General features: G+C 57.5%; 1 protein-coding gene across 2 annotated transcripts in view; it reads right to left on the bottom strand.

The window, feature by feature from the left end:
* Positions 1 to 82: 82 nt before the first annotated feature.
* The window catches only part of LOC122423984 (MLX interacting protein), a 59,176-nt gene continuing 41,279 nt past the window's right edge, over positions 83 to 17,979 (bottom strand). The window contains exons 2-17 of one of the 2 annotated variants that reach the window (XM_043441570.1): positions 16,288 to 16,394; positions 15,653 to 15,738; positions 14,159 to 14,248; positions 13,586 to 13,627; positions 13,110 to 13,281; positions 12,473 to 12,562; positions 11,824 to 11,915; positions 10,166 to 10,820; positions 9,585 to 9,706; positions 9,267 to 9,483; positions 7,633 to 7,760; positions 7,037 to 7,141; positions 6,801 to 6,928; positions 6,472 to 6,595; positions 5,377 to 5,506; positions 83 to 4,811 (exon numbers count right to left, since the gene is read on the bottom strand). In XM_043441570.1, the coding sequence (XP_043297505.1) occupies positions 4,690 to 4,811; positions 5,377 to 5,506; positions 6,472 to 6,595; positions 6,801 to 6,928; positions 7,037 to 7,141; positions 7,633 to 7,760; positions 9,267 to 9,483; positions 9,585 to 9,706; positions 10,166 to 10,820; positions 11,824 to 11,915; positions 12,473 to 12,562; positions 13,110 to 13,281; positions 13,586 to 13,627; positions 14,159 to 14,248; positions 15,653 to 15,738; positions 16,288 to 16,394 (2,410 nt within the window). In that variant the 3' untranslated portion in view covers positions 83 to 4,689. The remainder of the gene's footprint in view (positions 4,812 to 5,376; positions 5,507 to 6,471; positions 6,596 to 6,800; positions 6,929 to 7,036; positions 7,142 to 7,632; positions 7,761 to 9,266; positions 9,484 to 9,584; positions 9,707 to 10,165; positions 10,821 to 11,823; positions 11,916 to 12,472; positions 12,563 to 13,109; positions 13,282 to 13,585; positions 13,628 to 14,158; positions 14,249 to 15,652; positions 15,739 to 16,287; positions 16,395 to 17,979) is intronic. The other variant, XM_043441576.1, reaches the window with a different exon arrangement.

Here is a 17,979-nt window from a genome sequence, read left to right as displayed (position 1 = left end):
GGCGCAGGTACCCTCTGCCCCATCTCATTTTATCACCTCTTCCACTGCTCCAACGGGTTAGCAAAGACCACATGCCACAGGCTTTTCCAAAAATACGGCTTTTTATTGTCTCGGATGCAAATATAGTCTTGGATGCATTGTAGTGCTGGATACAGCTGGCGGAACCGTGTGTCTCGACAGTGGGGCGTGAAGGGCCGAGCTCAGGGTGGTGCAGGCCTGAGGGAGCCCGCGGTGAACAACACTCTTCTTGGGTTTTGCTTTTTCTGCCCACGAGGGGTGACTTGTCTCCTGGGTGGGGAGCCCTGACACAGTCACCAGAGAGCACAACAGGGAAAAAAAAAAAAATGAATCACTTACACCGTGAACTGAAACCCGAGAAAGGAAAAGAAGGAGCTGTTTCAGCCGTGGCGTTACACAACAAGCGAAACAAGTGGTGTGAACAGATTCAGATAAAGCGACCCCGGGCGCCGCGGTCTGCCTCCCTCGCGAGAAACACAGCCTGGGCATCGCGGCTCCCTGGTGGAGCCCTTCCTACTTGTAGCTTCAGGATGTCGACTCAATGGAAACGCCATCAGACTTAAGTTTCTCCCAACCCTTTCCCCTACCTCGGCCCTTGAGAGAGGCCCATCTCTATTTTAGAAACCCAGGAGAGAATTCTTCAAAAGAGCGATGCCCAGGGTTGATTCTGAAACCAAAAGGGGATGGAGGTGAATTTTGCTACATAACCATAAAGAAATTTCACAAAAATAGAATTCCATTGAGTAAACACACACGCACACAGGCTTGTGCAAGCACACACACGTACACACACACACACACACACAAAGCCAACAATCAACAGGAAAAGTTCCCTTTTCTTTCTCAAAGGCTGATTTTTCATAAGCCTCAACAGAAAACAGCCCCCCTGCATGGTGAGCGGGGAAGGCCAAGTCCCTTAGGAGAAGAAAATTGGGCAGGTGATCTGTGTGGAGGCACATGGGGGGTCGTAAGGCTTCTCTCTGTTCCTGGAGCCCCTCCGACTGCCAAACCTGTCTGCTAGGTGGGTTAAGGCCATGGCAACCACTGACACGTACAATGTGTTGAAGGTTCAAGCTCCTCCGCCCTCCACCCTTGCTCTCCTCTCCTGTCAGCTCATGTTCAGATGAGGTGAAAATCCTCTTTTGAGATACGAGGCGTTGGAGCATAGAGCCAAAAACCACGGCCCACTGCTGCCCGTGTGCCCACATCGGGGCTCCTTGGCTCCCTTCCTCAGCAAGCTGGGAGGCACTTTGCAAAGCTGCTCCAGCGAGCAGTGTTCTAAGCCTGCCCACTGGACGAGGTAAAAGAACCCAAGTGGGGCAGGTCATCCAGCGCTGGGTCAGGTCCACACTGCACAAGTGTGCAGGAGGCCCCGTGCAGATGGGCCCCCCGGAACCCCCCCACCCCGGCTCCACCCTGACAAGACCTCGTTTAGCTGTGCCGTGAAAACCGGTGACCACCTTGACAATAACAGCAGGCCTGCCACTCAGGATTCCTCCAGGCATGCAGAGAGGGGAGGCCCAGGCTAAGAGGACACAGGGGTGCTGTCTGGGACTGCACCCTCCTGGTGAGGGGGCCTGTAAGATTACTGCACCCCTTCACCTGGGGAGGGACAAGGGGGTGGCCCCACCCTGCAATGCCACGTCCTCCCAGAATCGAACTTTCTCTTTCTACTAGCCAGAGCAAAAGAACCTAGAGAGAGGACCTCTGTCTGGTTGGGGAGGCGGGGTCAGGTCACCAGGACAGAGAGCGGAGGGAGCTGGGTGTGTGGTCACCCATGGCACCCCACCACTCCCTCCCCCATAAGACATGGTGCTCACATCAGCACCGACTCCTGAGGACAGGAATATTCCCCTTGTGCCCCAAAGACCCCGGAAAGCGCCCGCCTGCCGGCTCGGGGACCTCCTGGGCGTGTGTCGGAGGTGACCAGTTGGTGTGTAACCTGCCTGAGACGGAGGCAGGGACAGGCTGGCCGACTTCAGAAAGCCCCACTCATTCCCTGCATTTCCCACTCGTCGTCAAAGGGCAACCAGTGGTAGGAAGGGAGCTGATGGCACAGAAAGATTTCACAGAAACACTTTCAGAGACTGTGTGCCAGGCAGGCTTTTTTTTTCTTTCAGACTTATTTTCGTATCCTCCAAAATCAGCGTTTTTAAGTCTCTTTTACGGGAGAAGAGATAGGAGGTGGGGTGAAAGGGAGTGTAAACAAATCAGAGCATTCACTGGAGGCAGCTGGCAGAGTGGCCCTGGGGGTCCCCGCACCCCAGCTGGGGACCCCAGGACAAGGGTCAAAGCTAGGGCCCCACCCCACCCCGCCCCGTCCGGCCAGACTCAGTGGGTCAGACTCCGAAACAAGAAAACTTCCAGGGCAAGAAACAACTGTGTCTGTGCTAAGAGATATAGCTTTGTGGCCCTATAGCCGTGATACTGGTGAGCACCAAGAAAAATGGATTTAAGTAAATATCTCAAAACAAAACATGCATCGAGTTAACCCTCTGCTGGGACACACCCGCATACACACACCTGCACGTGCGTGCGCCCACACACAGACACACAGACACACACACACACGCGCGCGCCCTTCAATGCCTCATACAACCTAACAGCTTTAAATATTTAAAAAAACAGAATCGTGAACATTAAGTCAGCCAAAGGGCGGGAGAGGTAGGCCAAAGAAGCAAGAGGCCAATTTTATATCCCATGGAGCTAAAAAAAATAAAATAAAAAAAAGACTCCCAACATGGGGTGGGGAGAAAGCTATTGATCTCAGAGAGGTCGTGGCTGGGCTGAGCTCCACGGCCGCCCAGGCGGTTGACGAAGGCACAGGAACAGAGGCGAGGCTGAGCGCAGGACCCTCTGCAAGCCCTCGTGGCTGGGAACGTGTCTCTGATTTTCCTTTTTTTTCCTTTCGAGCCTCGCAGTGCTCTTCCCCCTTGGAGGGAGACCGTGTCCACCCGGGGGAGGCTGCGCTCTCATCCCGCCTCCCAGTGGACACGCAGGGCTGGCCCAGACTGTCTTGTGCCCGCCCCTCAGGAGAGCCATCCGAGGGCCTGTAAACACGTGTTCTGGGGAGGCAGAGGGGGCCGCCACAGATGAGGGAGTGGGTGACCAGTTGCGACCTGGGGCAGAGGCAGTGGCTCAGCTGGCCCCCCTGGGGAGGAACCCCCTCCATCCTCCATCAGCGGAGGCTGAGGTGGGGCTGCCCCCGGGGCACCTTCCACAGGCCTCCAAGAGCCAGTGGGAGCCTCCAAAAGGATCCAAACTTCAGCGGGCAGCCCACAGCAGCCCCCGCCCCAGCTCCGCAGAGCCGAGCAGGACTCCTGGCCTGCCCCTCGCTCAGGCAGGTCTCCCATCTCCTGGCAGGGAGGAGAGAGGTTGAAGGGGAAGCCTGCCGGCCTCTGAACTTCACAGCAGGACGTGAAAAGCACATTCTTTCAATGAGGAGGTAGCCCTGGGTGGGCTTCCTGAGTGTTAGACAGCATCCTTCTGCCTGGAACTGCTCCCGCAGACCAGCTAGAGGAGGACTGGCCCGGGCCCCTCCTCCGAACCCTTCCAGGTGCTCCCACCTTCAGAAACAGCCTGCCGCCCCCCCAGCCCTCCACATGGACCAAAGCTGAATTCAGCTCCTGACTTTCTGATCCAAGCTGCCTGGAGACAGCTCCGAGGCAGCTACCTTGGAGCTCCATGTCGACCGGTCAATTTCTGCCTTCAAACACAAGACACGGCAGATGCCGGGGTGCTGGCGTCTTTGGTCCAGGAACTGGGATGGATGGGCTGGGGCTCCCGGTTGCACAATCCAGGTGAGGGGACCCAGTCGATGGCAGCACCGCAGAGCCTGTTGTTTCACACGCCGCACCCACAGGGCTAGCGGTGTCCATCAAGCATGGCTGTTCCCGGCTTGGAAGCAGGCAGGGCACGAGGGGGCAGGGCCTGGCTGAGCCCCCGCCATGTGATTCCCGGGTCGGCGCCACCATGACTGCCGCAACGCCAAGCAGAACCAAGTCCACTTGAGAAACAGACCACAGCACCGCCCAGGGGACCTCCAGGACTGAAGCAGCGCCGTGTCCCTGGGGCTGCTGTTACACAGGCCCACTGTTTTGCACACATGTGCTGTAGGGTTTCCTGGCCCTGCGAAGCCTGAGCCGACATCCGCTCTATTAGGTCAGAGCCGGGGGAGGAAGCAGGAGGCCTTCCAACAGCCCAGGGGTGCCAGAGACGCAACAGGAGGGCGCGTCCCAGACAGCAGCTGGGAAGGACCCTCATGCGTCCTAACCTGGGGAGCGGGCGAGGCCTCCTCCTGCCCCGTCGGCTCCCTGCACTGCTGCCACGGCCCCTCTCTCCATCCCCCCGACACCCCACCAGCAGGACAGGACAGGGAGGGGCAGTGTCCCCTTGTTTCCCTTCATCCGAGCTTCTCTGAGGCAAGGGGAGGTTGGTGACTGAGGTCGCTGAGTCAGAGTTCACAGCAAGGGGTTCCCAGAGCTGGGCTATTGCTGTTGGCAGGACCCAAACCTGCTTCAGACCTGAGCGCGGCATTCGGAGCGGCCGGGGCCATAGTCGCAGGGAGGCTTGGAGGCCCTGAAGCGGGAGAGGTGATGGTGCGGCCTTCTCTCCACAGGCGGAGAAGGGTCTCCTCGGCATCCCACGCGGCTGCGTGCCCGCTAAGCGCTGCTAGGACTCCCCAGCTCTCTGGCTGATTCTGGTGACGGCCTCTGCTGCCTGCTCGGGCAGCTGGGACGGGTCTGTCAGGATGGACGTGGTGGTGCTCAGGTGCCGGAGAGTGTTCAGCACGGCTGCAAGAGAGAAGGGGGAGCCTGCAGATGCGGCCCGGGGAGGTTCAGCTCTGAGCCCCCGAGAGACAGAACACATGTTTACATGTGTACACCCTGAGGGGAGATCCTCAGGGCCCCCCAAAGCAGGAAGGGCATGAACCCCAGGGGAGCCTCTCTGCTGAGGTCTGGACACTCACACCTCTACCTTTAAGATGATGCCCCAATCCTATCTGCCACCCTACAGGAAGAGTGGGGAACACCCTGAGCCGTTCCTGCTTATCCCTGTGACCTGAATACACAGCTTTGATCCTTATTAGAAGAATTGAACATGAAAGTATATCTGAAAACACCGGATACAAGGCCAGGCGAAGAGTAGGTGCTCAATAGACATGAGCTGGATCTGATCATCAGACGGACACACGGAGATGGCAGAAAGCTGAGGCGAGGCGCCCCCCTCCCCGCAGGGCCTCACCCTCCTGCCCCTGGTGTGTGCAGACCAACCATGGCAGGGCCTGGGTTTTCTGCGGCCGTGTCCATGGCTAAGCCCCCCACAGCCCCACGACCCCTGCGGGCAGCCCCCACTCACTTGGCCTGAGGATGGGCAGGGAGCAGTGCTCGTCCAGCCAGGACAGCGCCGTCCGGTGCAGCTCGTCCAGGCTGCTGGTGGACACCACGCCCTTGAAGGACTCGAACAGCGGCTTGATGATAACGCTGAACTGCACGGCACTCGGGTTAAAGAAACCGTAAGCGAGCGCAGAGAGAGCGGAGTCCAGTCACAGGCGAGCCCGTGACAGACACCCCTCGGGACTGGCAGGGTGCTGTGCACAGCTGGGGAGAGATGTCCCTAACCGTCCCTGCGCTCAGCCTGATGCCAAGGAACCTGGCACTGACCAAGAGGTTCCAACTTGTCCCCGCTCCACTCGGGGACCAGAGCAACAGAGGACTGCAGCTGCTGTCTGCCGCCGCCTCCTGTAGAACCCGCCCAGGGGTGCACACAGACGCCCCCCGCCCTCGCAGCTCTCCTCCCCTGTGAATCCCTCCTCAGCCTGTCAGACCCACGGCCGGGGGTGCGGCAGCCAACCCTGCACGTGCGCCCACTGTCCACTCAGGGGCACAGCGGAGGCTGGGTGGGGACTGACTGGAAGGCCAAGTGCTGGGAGGCCTGGGCCCCAGGGCCAGAGCCCAGCACCCAGGCATCCCTGCCTCGGTAACAGCTGTCAAGGGCATGTGGTATAAACCCAGGGAACAGCACAGAGCGAACCAGCTTCAAATCCAGGCTCTGCCACACAGTCACTCTGTGAGTCCTGGTTTTGGGTGGCAGGACGGAGCTGATGCTGGGACATGTCAGAGCAGATCCCACCTCCTGCCCACCTCACGGCTCCCACCAGCAGCTCCAGCCTCCTCTCCCCTTCTCAAGGACTCGGCAGCGCAAAGCAGGCCAGTTCCATGTCCCCGGGAAGCCCTCAGCCAGTACACTCACCGAGGACAGCCCCCTCCAACACTGCGGGCCTAGCCGGGCCCCTGTCTCTCTTGAGACAGAAACTAGCATTACCTGTCTTGACAAACTCAATGACGACCATTTAGAGAGCCTCTTTCTAAAGGAACCCAAGGGTCAGTGTCTGCTGTTTCAGGTCACGGGTTGCAGGGATGGGGGGAATGAGCAAAGAAAACCCAAAGATACAATCCAGAACTTCCAATTCTGCAGGGTCCGGCTTTTCACATATTCGTCAAACATGTCTCGCATGTGATCAAACTGGCGCCGGGTGACAGGGACACCCGTGGCAGGGAGCAGCTGCTGGCAGGAGCTGAAATGACAGGAAGAGTCAGCGGAGCTCAGTGGGGCTGGGGGCCCAGCAAGCAGGCCCAAGGTTGCGGGGGAGGACAAAAGCTGCAGTGCCGAGTAAGGGGGCCTCTACCAGTCCCCCCACCCTCCCTCCCCGCCATTCGGGGTAGGATGAGCCGCACCCCCCAACCCCCAGCCCCCACCCCCGCCCCCAGGCCCAGCCTCACAGGATGGTGGCGTTGAGCTCCTCGATCTCCTCGCGCAGCCGCCGGGCCTCCTCCTGCATCTGACTGCGCTCCTGCTGCAGCTTGGTGATGTACTCCACAGTCTTCTGCAGCGTGATGGCGTGGCTGGCCTGCGAGGGGGCCAGGTCAGGGCGCGCAGCACACCAGGCGCCCCCAAGTGCCCATCCTGTCGGTCCTGCCCCGACCCACCCGCTCCCCCAACCCCCACAGCCACTCACCAGCTTGGTGTTGTTGGAGATCAAGCTGTTCAGGGTATCGAAGCCCATCTTGATGTTGAAGCGCCTCTTCTGCTCGGCTGAGATGTGCTTCATCTGCCGGTTCTGCTGGGGAATCGGCCCGTCACTGCACCACAGGGCCCCCCTCCCCATCCCTACCCGCTGCTCAGATTCTCTATAGAGAGCTATGTGGAAGGAGGGGGCAAGAGGAAGCTAAGAGGCTCCAGGAGGAGCTAGGAGGGGACAAGATGGGGCCAGAGAACCATCCCTACAGAACAGAGCACAGCCAAGGGCCTGGCGCTGCAGATCCGGCCTTCCCGGCCACCCCCACACCTCAGACCCGTTTGTGACAGCTGCCACCCCCGCTCCACAGAGCTCGGGGCCACTGTCAACACAGGGCTGGGGGCAGGTGGCGCAGGGAGGAGCCAACATGCTCAAGGGCAAGGCAGTGAATGTCCCCATTTCAGGTGTGGGACACCTGTCAAGCCCATGGGTCTTCCCAGTATGTCTCCAGTAGGAACATAGTTGTCCTCATGGCCCCTGGATACGCTTCTCCCTGCCTCCCCAGTCTTCTGAGGGAATCAAGACCCGAGAGGTACCTTTAAAACAGCCACGTTTTTGGGGTCTGCAGGCGATTTCCCTGAGCAGTTGTTTTGGGGGGACTGAGGACTGGGGCTCTGCTCAGATGCACACGGAGAAACCTGCCCTGAGTTCGGGCAGTCCCGACCTGGGAAGAGCAGAGATTCCCCTCAGGGGCCGGGCTGTGCCAGCAGCGCAGGGACTCACCCACAAAGGGAAACCCGCCCTCGACCTCCCATGGCAGCCCAGAGCAAGAACTAGGCGAATCCTTGCCAGCATCTCGGGGCGGGGGGCAGCGGGGCGGTCCTGGCTAGGCCTGCCGGGTGCAGCAGGTCTGGGAGAGGAGAGAGGCCCGCCTCCCAGGGCACCAGGGGCCCCTCCACGTCTGCACGGCTCTGGTGCTCACCCTGGGTGGCAAGCACTTAAGCTATCTGTTCTTTGAACTCTACGTGTGTGTTTTCTTATACTTCCTTCAATTTTACCCACCCCAGAAATCTTTTAATTAGGAAAACAAATGAACTCGGTGGAGGAAACTTGTGGCCCCAGCTCAGGAGCTGTGCCCAAGAAGCCCCTTCCAGCCCCGCCTCACAGCATGGACCCGCGGATGCCTGAGGCTCTGTCCCCGTGACACTGCTCTCCTCCCTACCCTGCTCTCAAGCCTCCCAGCATGGCTCTAACCTTTGGGGATCCACCTCAGCAGACAAGGCGACGTTTCCCCGAGCCCCCACATGGCATTTCAGGGTCCAATCTATAGCCAGTCCGTGTCTATATTTTCCCACACAAGGGTCCTTATTCTTCAAAACCTGTCCTTGGACGAGTCCCTGTCTGACCCCTGTAAGCAGACAGCTAGCTCCCCGCTCATCATGTTCTCCTCTCCACTTCAGAAAGATGCTGCTGCAGAGGGCTCTGGGAGCAGCCACCCTGGTTTTATCTAAGACAGGAAGACACTCTGGCCTCCCTCCCCAAGGTAGTATCTGGCTCCACCCCTCCCCAACGCCCCCCACCCGCCCCCACCAGCAGCAGAGTCTTGGGAACATCATTTCCCAGACCTCTCAGACCTCACTGGGCAACATTAGTCCTACCCCAGCCGTCTCACCAACCGAAGTCCAAGCCGGGGAGGAAGGAAGGGGGCTCCTGAGGTGTGCCGCCAGCACACGGGCCAGGGACAACCAGCCAAACCCAGACAGGCCGGGGGCTCCCGCAGGCACAGCAACCGCGGGCTCGCGGTTTCTGAAAGCTGCTGATGACCGCTCAGTCCCTTTTGTGGATCAGGACTGGCAGCTCACGGCCGGGTCTTTCTTTTTTATTTTTTAAAATCTTTTTTGGCCACATTTCACGGCACGTGGGATCTTAGTTCCCTGACCAGGGATCGAACCAATACTCTCTGCAGTGGCAGAGCAGAGTCTTGACCCCCAGACAACCAGGGACGTCCCCATCAGAGCCAGGCCCTTTTGAAGGAGGCTGAGCGGTGTCCCCGTGAGCACACAAGCTGCCGGAACCACAAGGCACTGGCGGCTTTCCCTCACTGATCCTGTGCTTAGCCTGGGCCACCGGCAGCTTCGGATCCCTCACTGCCTGGCCTGGCAGCCCAGGCTCCGCCCGGGTACCCTCAACAGCCTCCCCAGTCCCACAGCAGGCCCCCTACTCCACTCACGCGGTCCCAAGCGCTCCAAGCGGAGAGCTGAGTCACTGGCGCCTGCGGCAGGGACCTGGGCAATGCCCCCGTGCAGCGGGCCCTGCTCACCCTTCACCAGGGAGTCGGGCACTGTGCTGGGAGGGAAGAGCCGGGACACGGGGGTGTGCTGGCTTCCCGGGCCGGGGCCGAGGTCCGTCACCAGGATGCCGCTGGGGAACTCTGTGACTCCAGGAGCCTAAGGGGACACGGAGGAGGAAGGTCACCCCCGAGCACAGCTAGGTCAGGTGAGGGCCATTCAAGGTCATAAGATGTTGAAGGCCTGTCCTGGCCACTCACCCTGGTGAGGGCAGCAGGCGTGAGGACTACGCTGGACTGGGACACGGTAGAAGCCAGCATTCCTTCTCTCTTCAGAGGGCCAGATGTCATGATCACTGCCTGCGGCTGTCCTGGGAAGGCAGCTGCCGGAACAAGGGGAGGTGAGGGTGGAGGCCCAGCTATGCGCCTGCTGCCTGACACGGGTACTGAACCTGGACCAGCCAGGCTGCATGGGGGCTGCGGGGGGGAGTGGCGGGGAGCCTCAGGAGCAGCACACGACCCCTCTGCTGCCACTGAGACGTTGCCCCCTCACTGTAGGGCATGGAGAGACGATGCTAGATTTTTGCAACTTCTCCTTGGTGGGGACAGATTATAGACCAGGCAAGAGATGACCAGGGCTACATTTTTTTCCACATTGGGCTGAGACTGGAAGACCACCACAGAATAGAAAACAGACTCGATCTACATACGTCGTCTTTCACAGCCCTTCTGCTTCCAAGATCACGATGTGTGTGTGTCACGAGCTTGCCAGCCTTGGGGACAGGAAACGTCCCGGGGGTGGGGGTGGGGGGTCACACTTGCCTCCCGCACACCTGGCTCACCTGGGGTGAGGCAAGCGTTCTTCAACACCACAGACACCGGCTCTGGTTTGGGAGCAGGCACTATTTTGGGGGGCTGCTTGTGCCTCCCCCCAGACAAGGAGATGGGCTTGGGATGCACGAAAGTCATACGGGGTTGGGGAGGCCTGGCGGTCGGCGGCCGGGTGACAGGAGACAGTGCCAGGCCATAGGGGGACCCGGAGGGGGGTGGATAGCGCGTGGTGATAATGAGGCCCTGGCTCTGGCTGAAGGTGGTGGCAGCAGCGTCGTGGGTGAGGGTGGCGGAGGCCGTGTGGGTGATGACGGAGGGCGACTTGCCGACTTCGGCAAACTTCTGGGGCTGCAGGAAGGCGGGGGGAGTTGGGGGGTTCAGGGCAGTGGCGGGAGGGGGGCCTAATGGCAAGACGGGGGAAGGAGGTGGTGGGGCGGGGCTGGGCGAGAGCAAGGGCATGGTGAACACGGGCAGGAAAGGCTGGGGGACGCTCAGGGGTGGTGCCGAGGGACCCAGGTCTGCCGGCTGGATGAAGGGGTCCCCAGGCTGGGGTGGGTGTTCACAGCCCTGCCCACTCGTGGGGTCTAGGGCAGCGGCTGCAGGGGGTGCGATGAAGCTGTCAGGGAGGCTTGCAGTGGGGAGAGCGGTGGTTGGCAGGATGCCCTCCTGAGGAAGGAAGGGAAGAAGTGAGCAATGAATGCTAAAGTCACACAGCTCGCCGCCACTCTCCAGCGCTACACGCCACGGAGCCCAACACGTACACCGTGCGCCTAGGATGCAGCCCCAGGCAGAAGGGACAGAGGCAACGTCTCCCAGCCCCGGGACTCCTAATCTTGGGGAGATGGAGCTGGGTCCCCCTGGGCGCCGGCAGGGGTCTTGTTTCCTCTGGGGACTCAGTGATAACACAGGGCTCAGACACAGTGACTGTCTGCACACACTTGGCTCACAGCCTCGGGATATCCTGTTTCTGGAGTCCGGCGGGGTCCCCCCAAAGTCCCTGCCATCTTCTGTTACAGAGCAGGGGCAGCCTGGCTCGCAGCTGCTCAGGAGGCTCCCCCAGGACACTGTCTCATATCAACTTCTAGGGAGGTCACCTCCTCCTAAAAGGGAAAGGCTATAAGGAATCAATTGTTCGGGCCTCAGTCACTATAGAAGCAGCTCTTCCCCAAGCCAGATGGAAGAAGCGGGGGCCAGGGCACACTAACTGGATACTAACTGAGAGTCTCTTAAGGGCAACGAGCCGTGCCTCCCTCAGCTCAGAGGCCCCAGCACCTGGCAGCCAACTTGTGCTGAGTGCGTAGCAAAAAGGAAAAGAAATACAAGGAATTTCTTAGCAACCACATTTTTCTTTGCTATCTCACTGGTCCTTTCTTTTTCAAAAAAATTTATTGATTTTTAATTGAAAGATAATTTCACTGGTCCTTTCTTAACTGGTCAAGACAGAGCTCGCCACACACAGGTTATCTGGGGCCTTAGCGGGGAGCATACATTTACTGAGAGAGTCCCCCACCTCATGAACACCTCCGGATGCTCTCTAGGACAGCTAGAATAACTTCTATACACGTTATTTGTGAGTCCAGCACCAGATCGAGCGAGCCCTAGCACTTCGCTGCAGAGGTCTGATGACTGGAAGCCCGGTGCCCTTTCCCTTTCCCCAAGTTCCCTCTACCTGAGCAGGTGGGCTGTTGGGATCTGGTGCAGGCGTTGAGGTGGATGCAGGCAGCATGGAGCCAAAAATGGAGCGGCTGGAAGAGAAAAGGTCTGAAAGACAACATCGGGGGCCTGTGAGCTCTGTGCCTGTCATTTCACTGAATTAAGATCCAAACGAACTGGGCACTGAACCCCACCTTACCCAGAGGAATGCCAAGGCCAGAGGGCACCCCTCCACCCCCACTGAGGGAACTCTGCTGAAACAGGCCCTCTGATTGGAGTTGTACATGCTGGCAACCAGTGTGGGTTCTGAAACACCCCTAGGCCTTGGTGGCACCTGCATTTAATGATGGCGGGAGCTCAAGGATCATTTCTAACAGCAGGAAACTGCAAGGCGGCAGCTGTGTCGCCAGCGCCCTCTGCTGCCTAGAGGGAGAACTGCTTGCAGTCAAGGCCAAACCTGAGGCTCTGGGACGTGGAGGATGAGAAACACTGTCCAGGCCTTGTAGCTACTACCAAACAAAAAAAAGAAAGTTTTGGATGAATTCTAAGTCCTCTCCCTGGCCCATTCTAACAGTTCCCCTCTGTGAAAGGGAAGCCCAATCTACTCGGTCCTGGGCAAAGGGAGACGCGGGTAGCCAAACTCTCTCTCTGCCCCAAGTTCTCACCCTGGAAGGGCTCGAAGGTGTCCATGAAGTCCAGGTTGGGCTGCAAAGGGATCAGGCCAGGCTGAATCATGTCCGCGTTCCCCAGGTGCGCTGTGAGCGTAAGAGGAGACAGGGGGACCGTTTGGCCTTCCCAGTCCACATTGTGGGAATGTATCAGGGGCCCAGACTGGATCCTCCTGGCCCTGCTCACATTCTCCTGGGAACAGGAGAAACGTGGGCCACTGGCTAGGATTTCTCTGGGGGCTTCATGTGCATTCTCCACCCTCAGAGGGTGGGAAAGGAAGTGAGTTTTCAGGGGAAAGGTAAACTGAGTATCTGGGAGCAGACACTCTGCTGTGAACAGCTCTGCAGAGACCCCCTCGGTGCTGACTTCAGTCCATGGGCTCCTCCCGGAGGGTTAACTGGATAGCTGCATGCTCCCAGGTGAGAGGCCAAATGATTGGAGTGCAAATGATTTTCTTGAGAGTGAGTCTCAGGCCCTGGCACTGGCCCCAGGCCCATGTCCTCAGCTGAGGGGACATGATCAGAAATGTGAAGCTCGTTCAGACCAAACCCCCCACTGTTCCCTGGCAGGGGCACCATGGGCCCGATGGGGCCCCCACACAGCAAGGAGGAGCCGCCCTTGGGGGCGGGTTACCTATTTCACGTGGGTTGGGCCAGGCCACGGGCGGGTGGGAGGAAAGTGTGGAGAAGAGGGTGTCACTGAATTCTGACATGAGCATGTCTGTGTCCAGCAGCGTGTCCTCCTCCATGGGGACTGGCGTCTTCCAGCCATCCCGGTGCTTGTGCCAGTAAAGCATGTCATCATCCTACCACCAATAGGGGAAGGAAAAGCCAAATGGGCACCGTTGGCTCGCGAGTTCTCTGTCAAGTCACGTTGGGGAGATACGTGGCCCAGTTTCTCAGAGCAGCAAGGGCTGCCAGGTAAGAGATGAGGCCAGGGGACGGGGACCTGCAGAGAACTGGCTTCTTTCCTTAATGTCCCTCTTCTGGCCCCAGGGAGAGTCCATGTCCCCACCACATTCTGCTGCAGTGCTGGCCACCCATGTCACTGCTGTTTCTTGTAAAGGGGGAGGTCCCGTGAGGGTCCTCATGGCCCCCACTCTCGCTTACCTGGGCCAGGCTGGAAAGGTCCTCATCCTTGTGCTGCTGGAGCTGCGGAGAAAGGAGAGAGGGACAAGGTGGTTCCCCAAGGCCCAGAGAGGGGACAAGGCCCTCAGCCTCTCTTCTCTGGAAGAGGATCACTTTCAGAAGCATCTAGACCTTCTCTCTCTGGAAGGAAGGTGGCAAGAAGGATCCTACCCCTGCCATCCCCAGGCCGAAGCTGGGCTCAGAGATTCCTGACCAGCGTTTGTGGAATAAACAGCCTTAGCTCCAAGCTGGACAGACAGAACAAAGGTCACACAACCTATGCAGGTCACCACTTCGGCTGGGCTAGAAAGGGGCTGCAGGGGCAATGGTGGAGGGTGGTGGGCAATGGGTTGACAGCTCTGAGCCAGAGCCTCGGGGGTCAGTGTACTGAGTAAATATGGACTGCAAGTCCTTTTCAAATGTATTTGGCTGCACCAAGTCTTAGTTGTGGCATGTAGAATCTATACGGTTCCCTGACCAGGGATTGAACCCAGGTCTCCTGCCTGGGGAGCACTGCATCTTAGCCACTGGACCACCAGGGAAGTTTCCAGATACCCTTTTCTTGAAGTAGGTTCTCCACTTGTGATACTCCCGGATCACGATCTCTATGCGGCTTTTCCAGTACTTTCCTTCTGTGGTGATGGCCTGTGGGAGAGACGCGGGGCACAGGGAAGAGGTGGTGTTGGGTTTTATTCACAGAGCTCACCCTGCCAGCGAACAAGCATCTGGCTCCAGAAGTCAGGCCCGGGCAATCCAGCTCTGAGTCGCTAGCCGCTTGCCTGCGGCTTCATCCACAGAGTGTGTTGGCCTCTGCTGGGCCATGCCCAGCCTCAGAATGAAGGTGAGCTTTCACTAGGTTATCTTACCCCCCAAAGATAACCTAGGAGGCTTTGAGGGCCCAAGGTCCGGAGGCTGGACTGGAGTAGGGCTCAGACAAAGTACTCGGCAGGGGAGAAGTGCAGAGAGCCCGGAGCTAGAGGAATCGCCAGAGACTCGGGCTGGCTCTCAAATGCCCTGAGGCTCCGCCACATTTCCAAAGGGTGAAAACGAACAGCCAGTCACAGGAGGTTCGGGCAGAAAGTGACCTCCAAGGTTCAGCTCAACCTCCCCACCATGCAGGGCGGGAGCCCCTTCCATAGTTATCTCTGAATTCGGGTGACCAGGAATCGTGACAGCCTCAGAGAGACCACCTCACTTTCACATTCCTTTCTTTTGATGGCTGCAGAATATTAAAGCAAGTCCCAGACATCCTATCATAAGTGTCATATAATTTCACCTAAAATATTTCACTGTGTGTCTTAGACAGTGAAGAATCTCCACAGTGACTAATACAATACTATTACCAGACCTGAAAAGTGATGAGATTCTTTACTACTGTCTGATACCAGATCGTGTCCCTTGGCTCCAAGCTGTCTTGTGTTAGGTTACTTTCCAAGTTTTCCCTTTCCATCATAACAGTAAGACAAGCTTGGACGAAACTAAAACAATACAGAAGAGTAGAAAGTGAAAGTGGAGTCTTCTCTCCTCCTCACACTAATCCCACAAATAAGAGTTCTGTATATACTTTGGGACATTTCCTATGTATGTATAATCACACAGATACATGCTTCAAAAAATTAACCTGAAGATAATAAAATACTGTTGGGCAACTTGCTTCTTTTCATTTACTATGTCTTCACCATCTTTCCCTCGCAGTATATAAAGATCTTGAGGTCATTCTTCAGTGGTTAAAGATGTCTGCCTTGTCCCCTCACCACCTCCCCAGCTGACCTCCAGAGAAGCACCGACATTAAAGGAAAGCAGAGGCTAAGTCTTATTTGGAGGAAGCCCCAAGTCCTTGGAGCAGCCTGGCCTGTGCAGGGGGAGCCTCTGCAGGGTGTCAGGGGCCACGTGCCCCTACATCGCCGTCACATCTCACGGTGTAACAGCCACCAGGTCAGAGCACCCCAAGGGCTCTGCCCCGCAGCCTTCCTCTGTGGGGTCCAGCCCTCGGGCCCGTCCTCATGTCACCTCCTTCTCCCGAGTGAGGGCCCATCACCTGCCAAATACCTCTGGACGGCGGTGCTCGTCCACGTCCACAGAGCCGTCCAGTGGAGTGACAAAGTGGCACACGGGGTTCTTGCGCTTCTCCAAATCTGGGCGGGGAGAGGGTGAGACACTGTCACTGAGGAGCCCTGCCCCTTGGGGGGATCCTGAAGTGTTCTTCTCTTGGAAAATGAGATTTGCAGAAATAAAGGGTTCAGGTCAAAGGAAAAGACTCTCTCGGTGATGTGAGGGTGAGAAAGGGAGTCTGCCTGATCAAGAGGAAACACCAGCCTGAGCCTAAGGGACTCCCGGCACACCGGTCTCCTGCGCGAATCACCAGACCCCCCAGCACCCAAGCCAGCAGGACACAGGCCATGGCCCAGGCCTGCACCTTCTCAGACCCGCTGAAAATGGGGACTGTTCCTCGACTCTCTGAATGTCACCCCTCAGCTGTACACCCATCCCTTCGCCTCTGCCTTACAACACTGAGCCTCCTGTGGACACTTGGATTTGGTTTGGTTCTCCTCTCTCCACAGATTGTCCGAGAGAGACTTCTCTTTGACACACAGGGTTCCAAGACTGGGCTCCGGGCCCCAAGGTGCACAGGCCTCTCGGTGGCAGAACCTGCAGGATCGTTGGTCCAGCTACAAGACACTTACACTGCATGTACCAGGCCCGCCAGATGGCGTTGTTGAGCCGGATCTTGTCTCTCCACTGGAGCTTCAGGCCCTTGAAATTCTTCCACTTTGGAGACACCAACTTCCCACTGAAAGGTAAAATGAGGAGGGGGACACTCAGTGGTTTCTCTGACAATTAAATGTGCCACTCTACCATCCCAGGCCTCAAAATTCTGGATTAATCCATGCAAGCCACAGGCTAGGCTCAATAGGATATATCATCACTTTTACTATCACATTTTGTCGACTTTTGCATATCTTCAAATTTTCCCACAATTAAAAGCTAAAAATCTGTGGATTTTGCCTTATATGTGTATCAAATCACCATGTTGTACACCTTAAACTTAATGTTACATGTCAATTTTATTTCAACAAAGTTGGGGGGAGGAAAAAAGAAATCTGCTGACCACTGAAGGAATGCCAGGCTCCTTGAACCTGCTCTCGGCCACCAGTCCTCAGGAGGCACTGACGATCAGGCACACAAATGTCCCACTGGCCCTAGAACCCACAGGGCCCTCTCCTGCCTCAAGGCCCCTGCACTGGCGGTCCCCATTCTTCATGGAGCTCCCTCTGCCCATGGCCAGCTGCTCATCCTTCCAAATGACGCTCAGACACCATCTCCTCCGAGCCGGCACTGGCCTCTCCCAGGCTGCTGCCAGTCCCTTCAGGATCTCTGAGCGCTGTCCACACCTCAAGGACACACTGATCCACTCCCCACACCTCCGGCCACCAGCCTGCAGCTTCTCAGGGGAGGGACCGTTCAGTGTTCTCACCCTCACCACCCAGCACCGAACCTGGCGCAGAGCAGGGGCTCATGTAATAATTCTTCCCTGAATGAGTTAAAGGGCCTTTGCCAACAAAGCTAATGGCAGGCAAGGAACGCTCCCTGGTGGTAGAGCCTGCCCAGATGGTTTAGTTTTCCATGGGCTGTGCCAGGAGCCACCTCTGAGCCGCTGGCATAGGGCTCCCCTCTCCAGACGGCTGAGATGGGCAAGGCACTCTTTCTGGTCCATACCAAAGGGGGTTCTGTGAGTTCTACATCACTGCAGGCCACAGCCTTGCTCCCTTCTCCAAAGCTACTCAGAGAGGCCATGTGACAAGCAGAGACGTGCCAGGAGTCACAACAGCTGGGGTCTTCAAAGAGAGCGGCTAAGTAATAAACACTCCCCAAACCTGAACACCTGGTTTCTTCATCAGAAGCCCCTGGCAAATCTCATGCCCCATCCTCCAACCCAGCACCGGGCCATGCTGTGGATTGTAGGAGAGAAGGCTGAGACTCCCACAGAGAAAACATCACAGCAAGTCCTCTGAGAACTGGAGGGACAGACAGACAGCAGCAGCCTCAGCTCAAAGGGTCAGGGGCTTCAAGCCAGTCACATGCCTTTCTGCCCCTGCTCCCCCAGCCCAAAGACACTTCGACCTCAGCTGTCACCCACATTCAACAGCCAGCAGCCTGGTGTTTCTGAGTCTCTGTGGTGCAATTGCATACTAGAAGTGAACTATTATAGCCACGTAACTTCTCTGACATGCCAGTTTCCTGGGTAAAATCACAATAATACCACTGCCTCCAGAGTGTTTTAAGAAGGATTACATGTACACACACGCAGCCACATTCTTAAGACACACAGCAGAGGTAACCCTAAAGAATATTTTTAAAAAAATACCCACAAAACT

The sequence above is a fragment of the Cervus canadensis genome, chromosome 1 (assembly GCF_019320065.1).
Source record: "Cervus canadensis isolate Bull #8, Minnesota chromosome 1, ASM1932006v1, whole genome shotgun sequence".
In the NCBI taxonomy this organism is placed as follows: domain Eukaryota; kingdom Metazoa; phylum Chordata; class Mammalia; order Artiodactyla; family Cervidae; genus Cervus; species Cervus canadensis.
The sequence above is the reverse complement of the archived record's forward strand: the minus strand, read 5'-3'. Positions and strand labels throughout refer to the sequence as shown.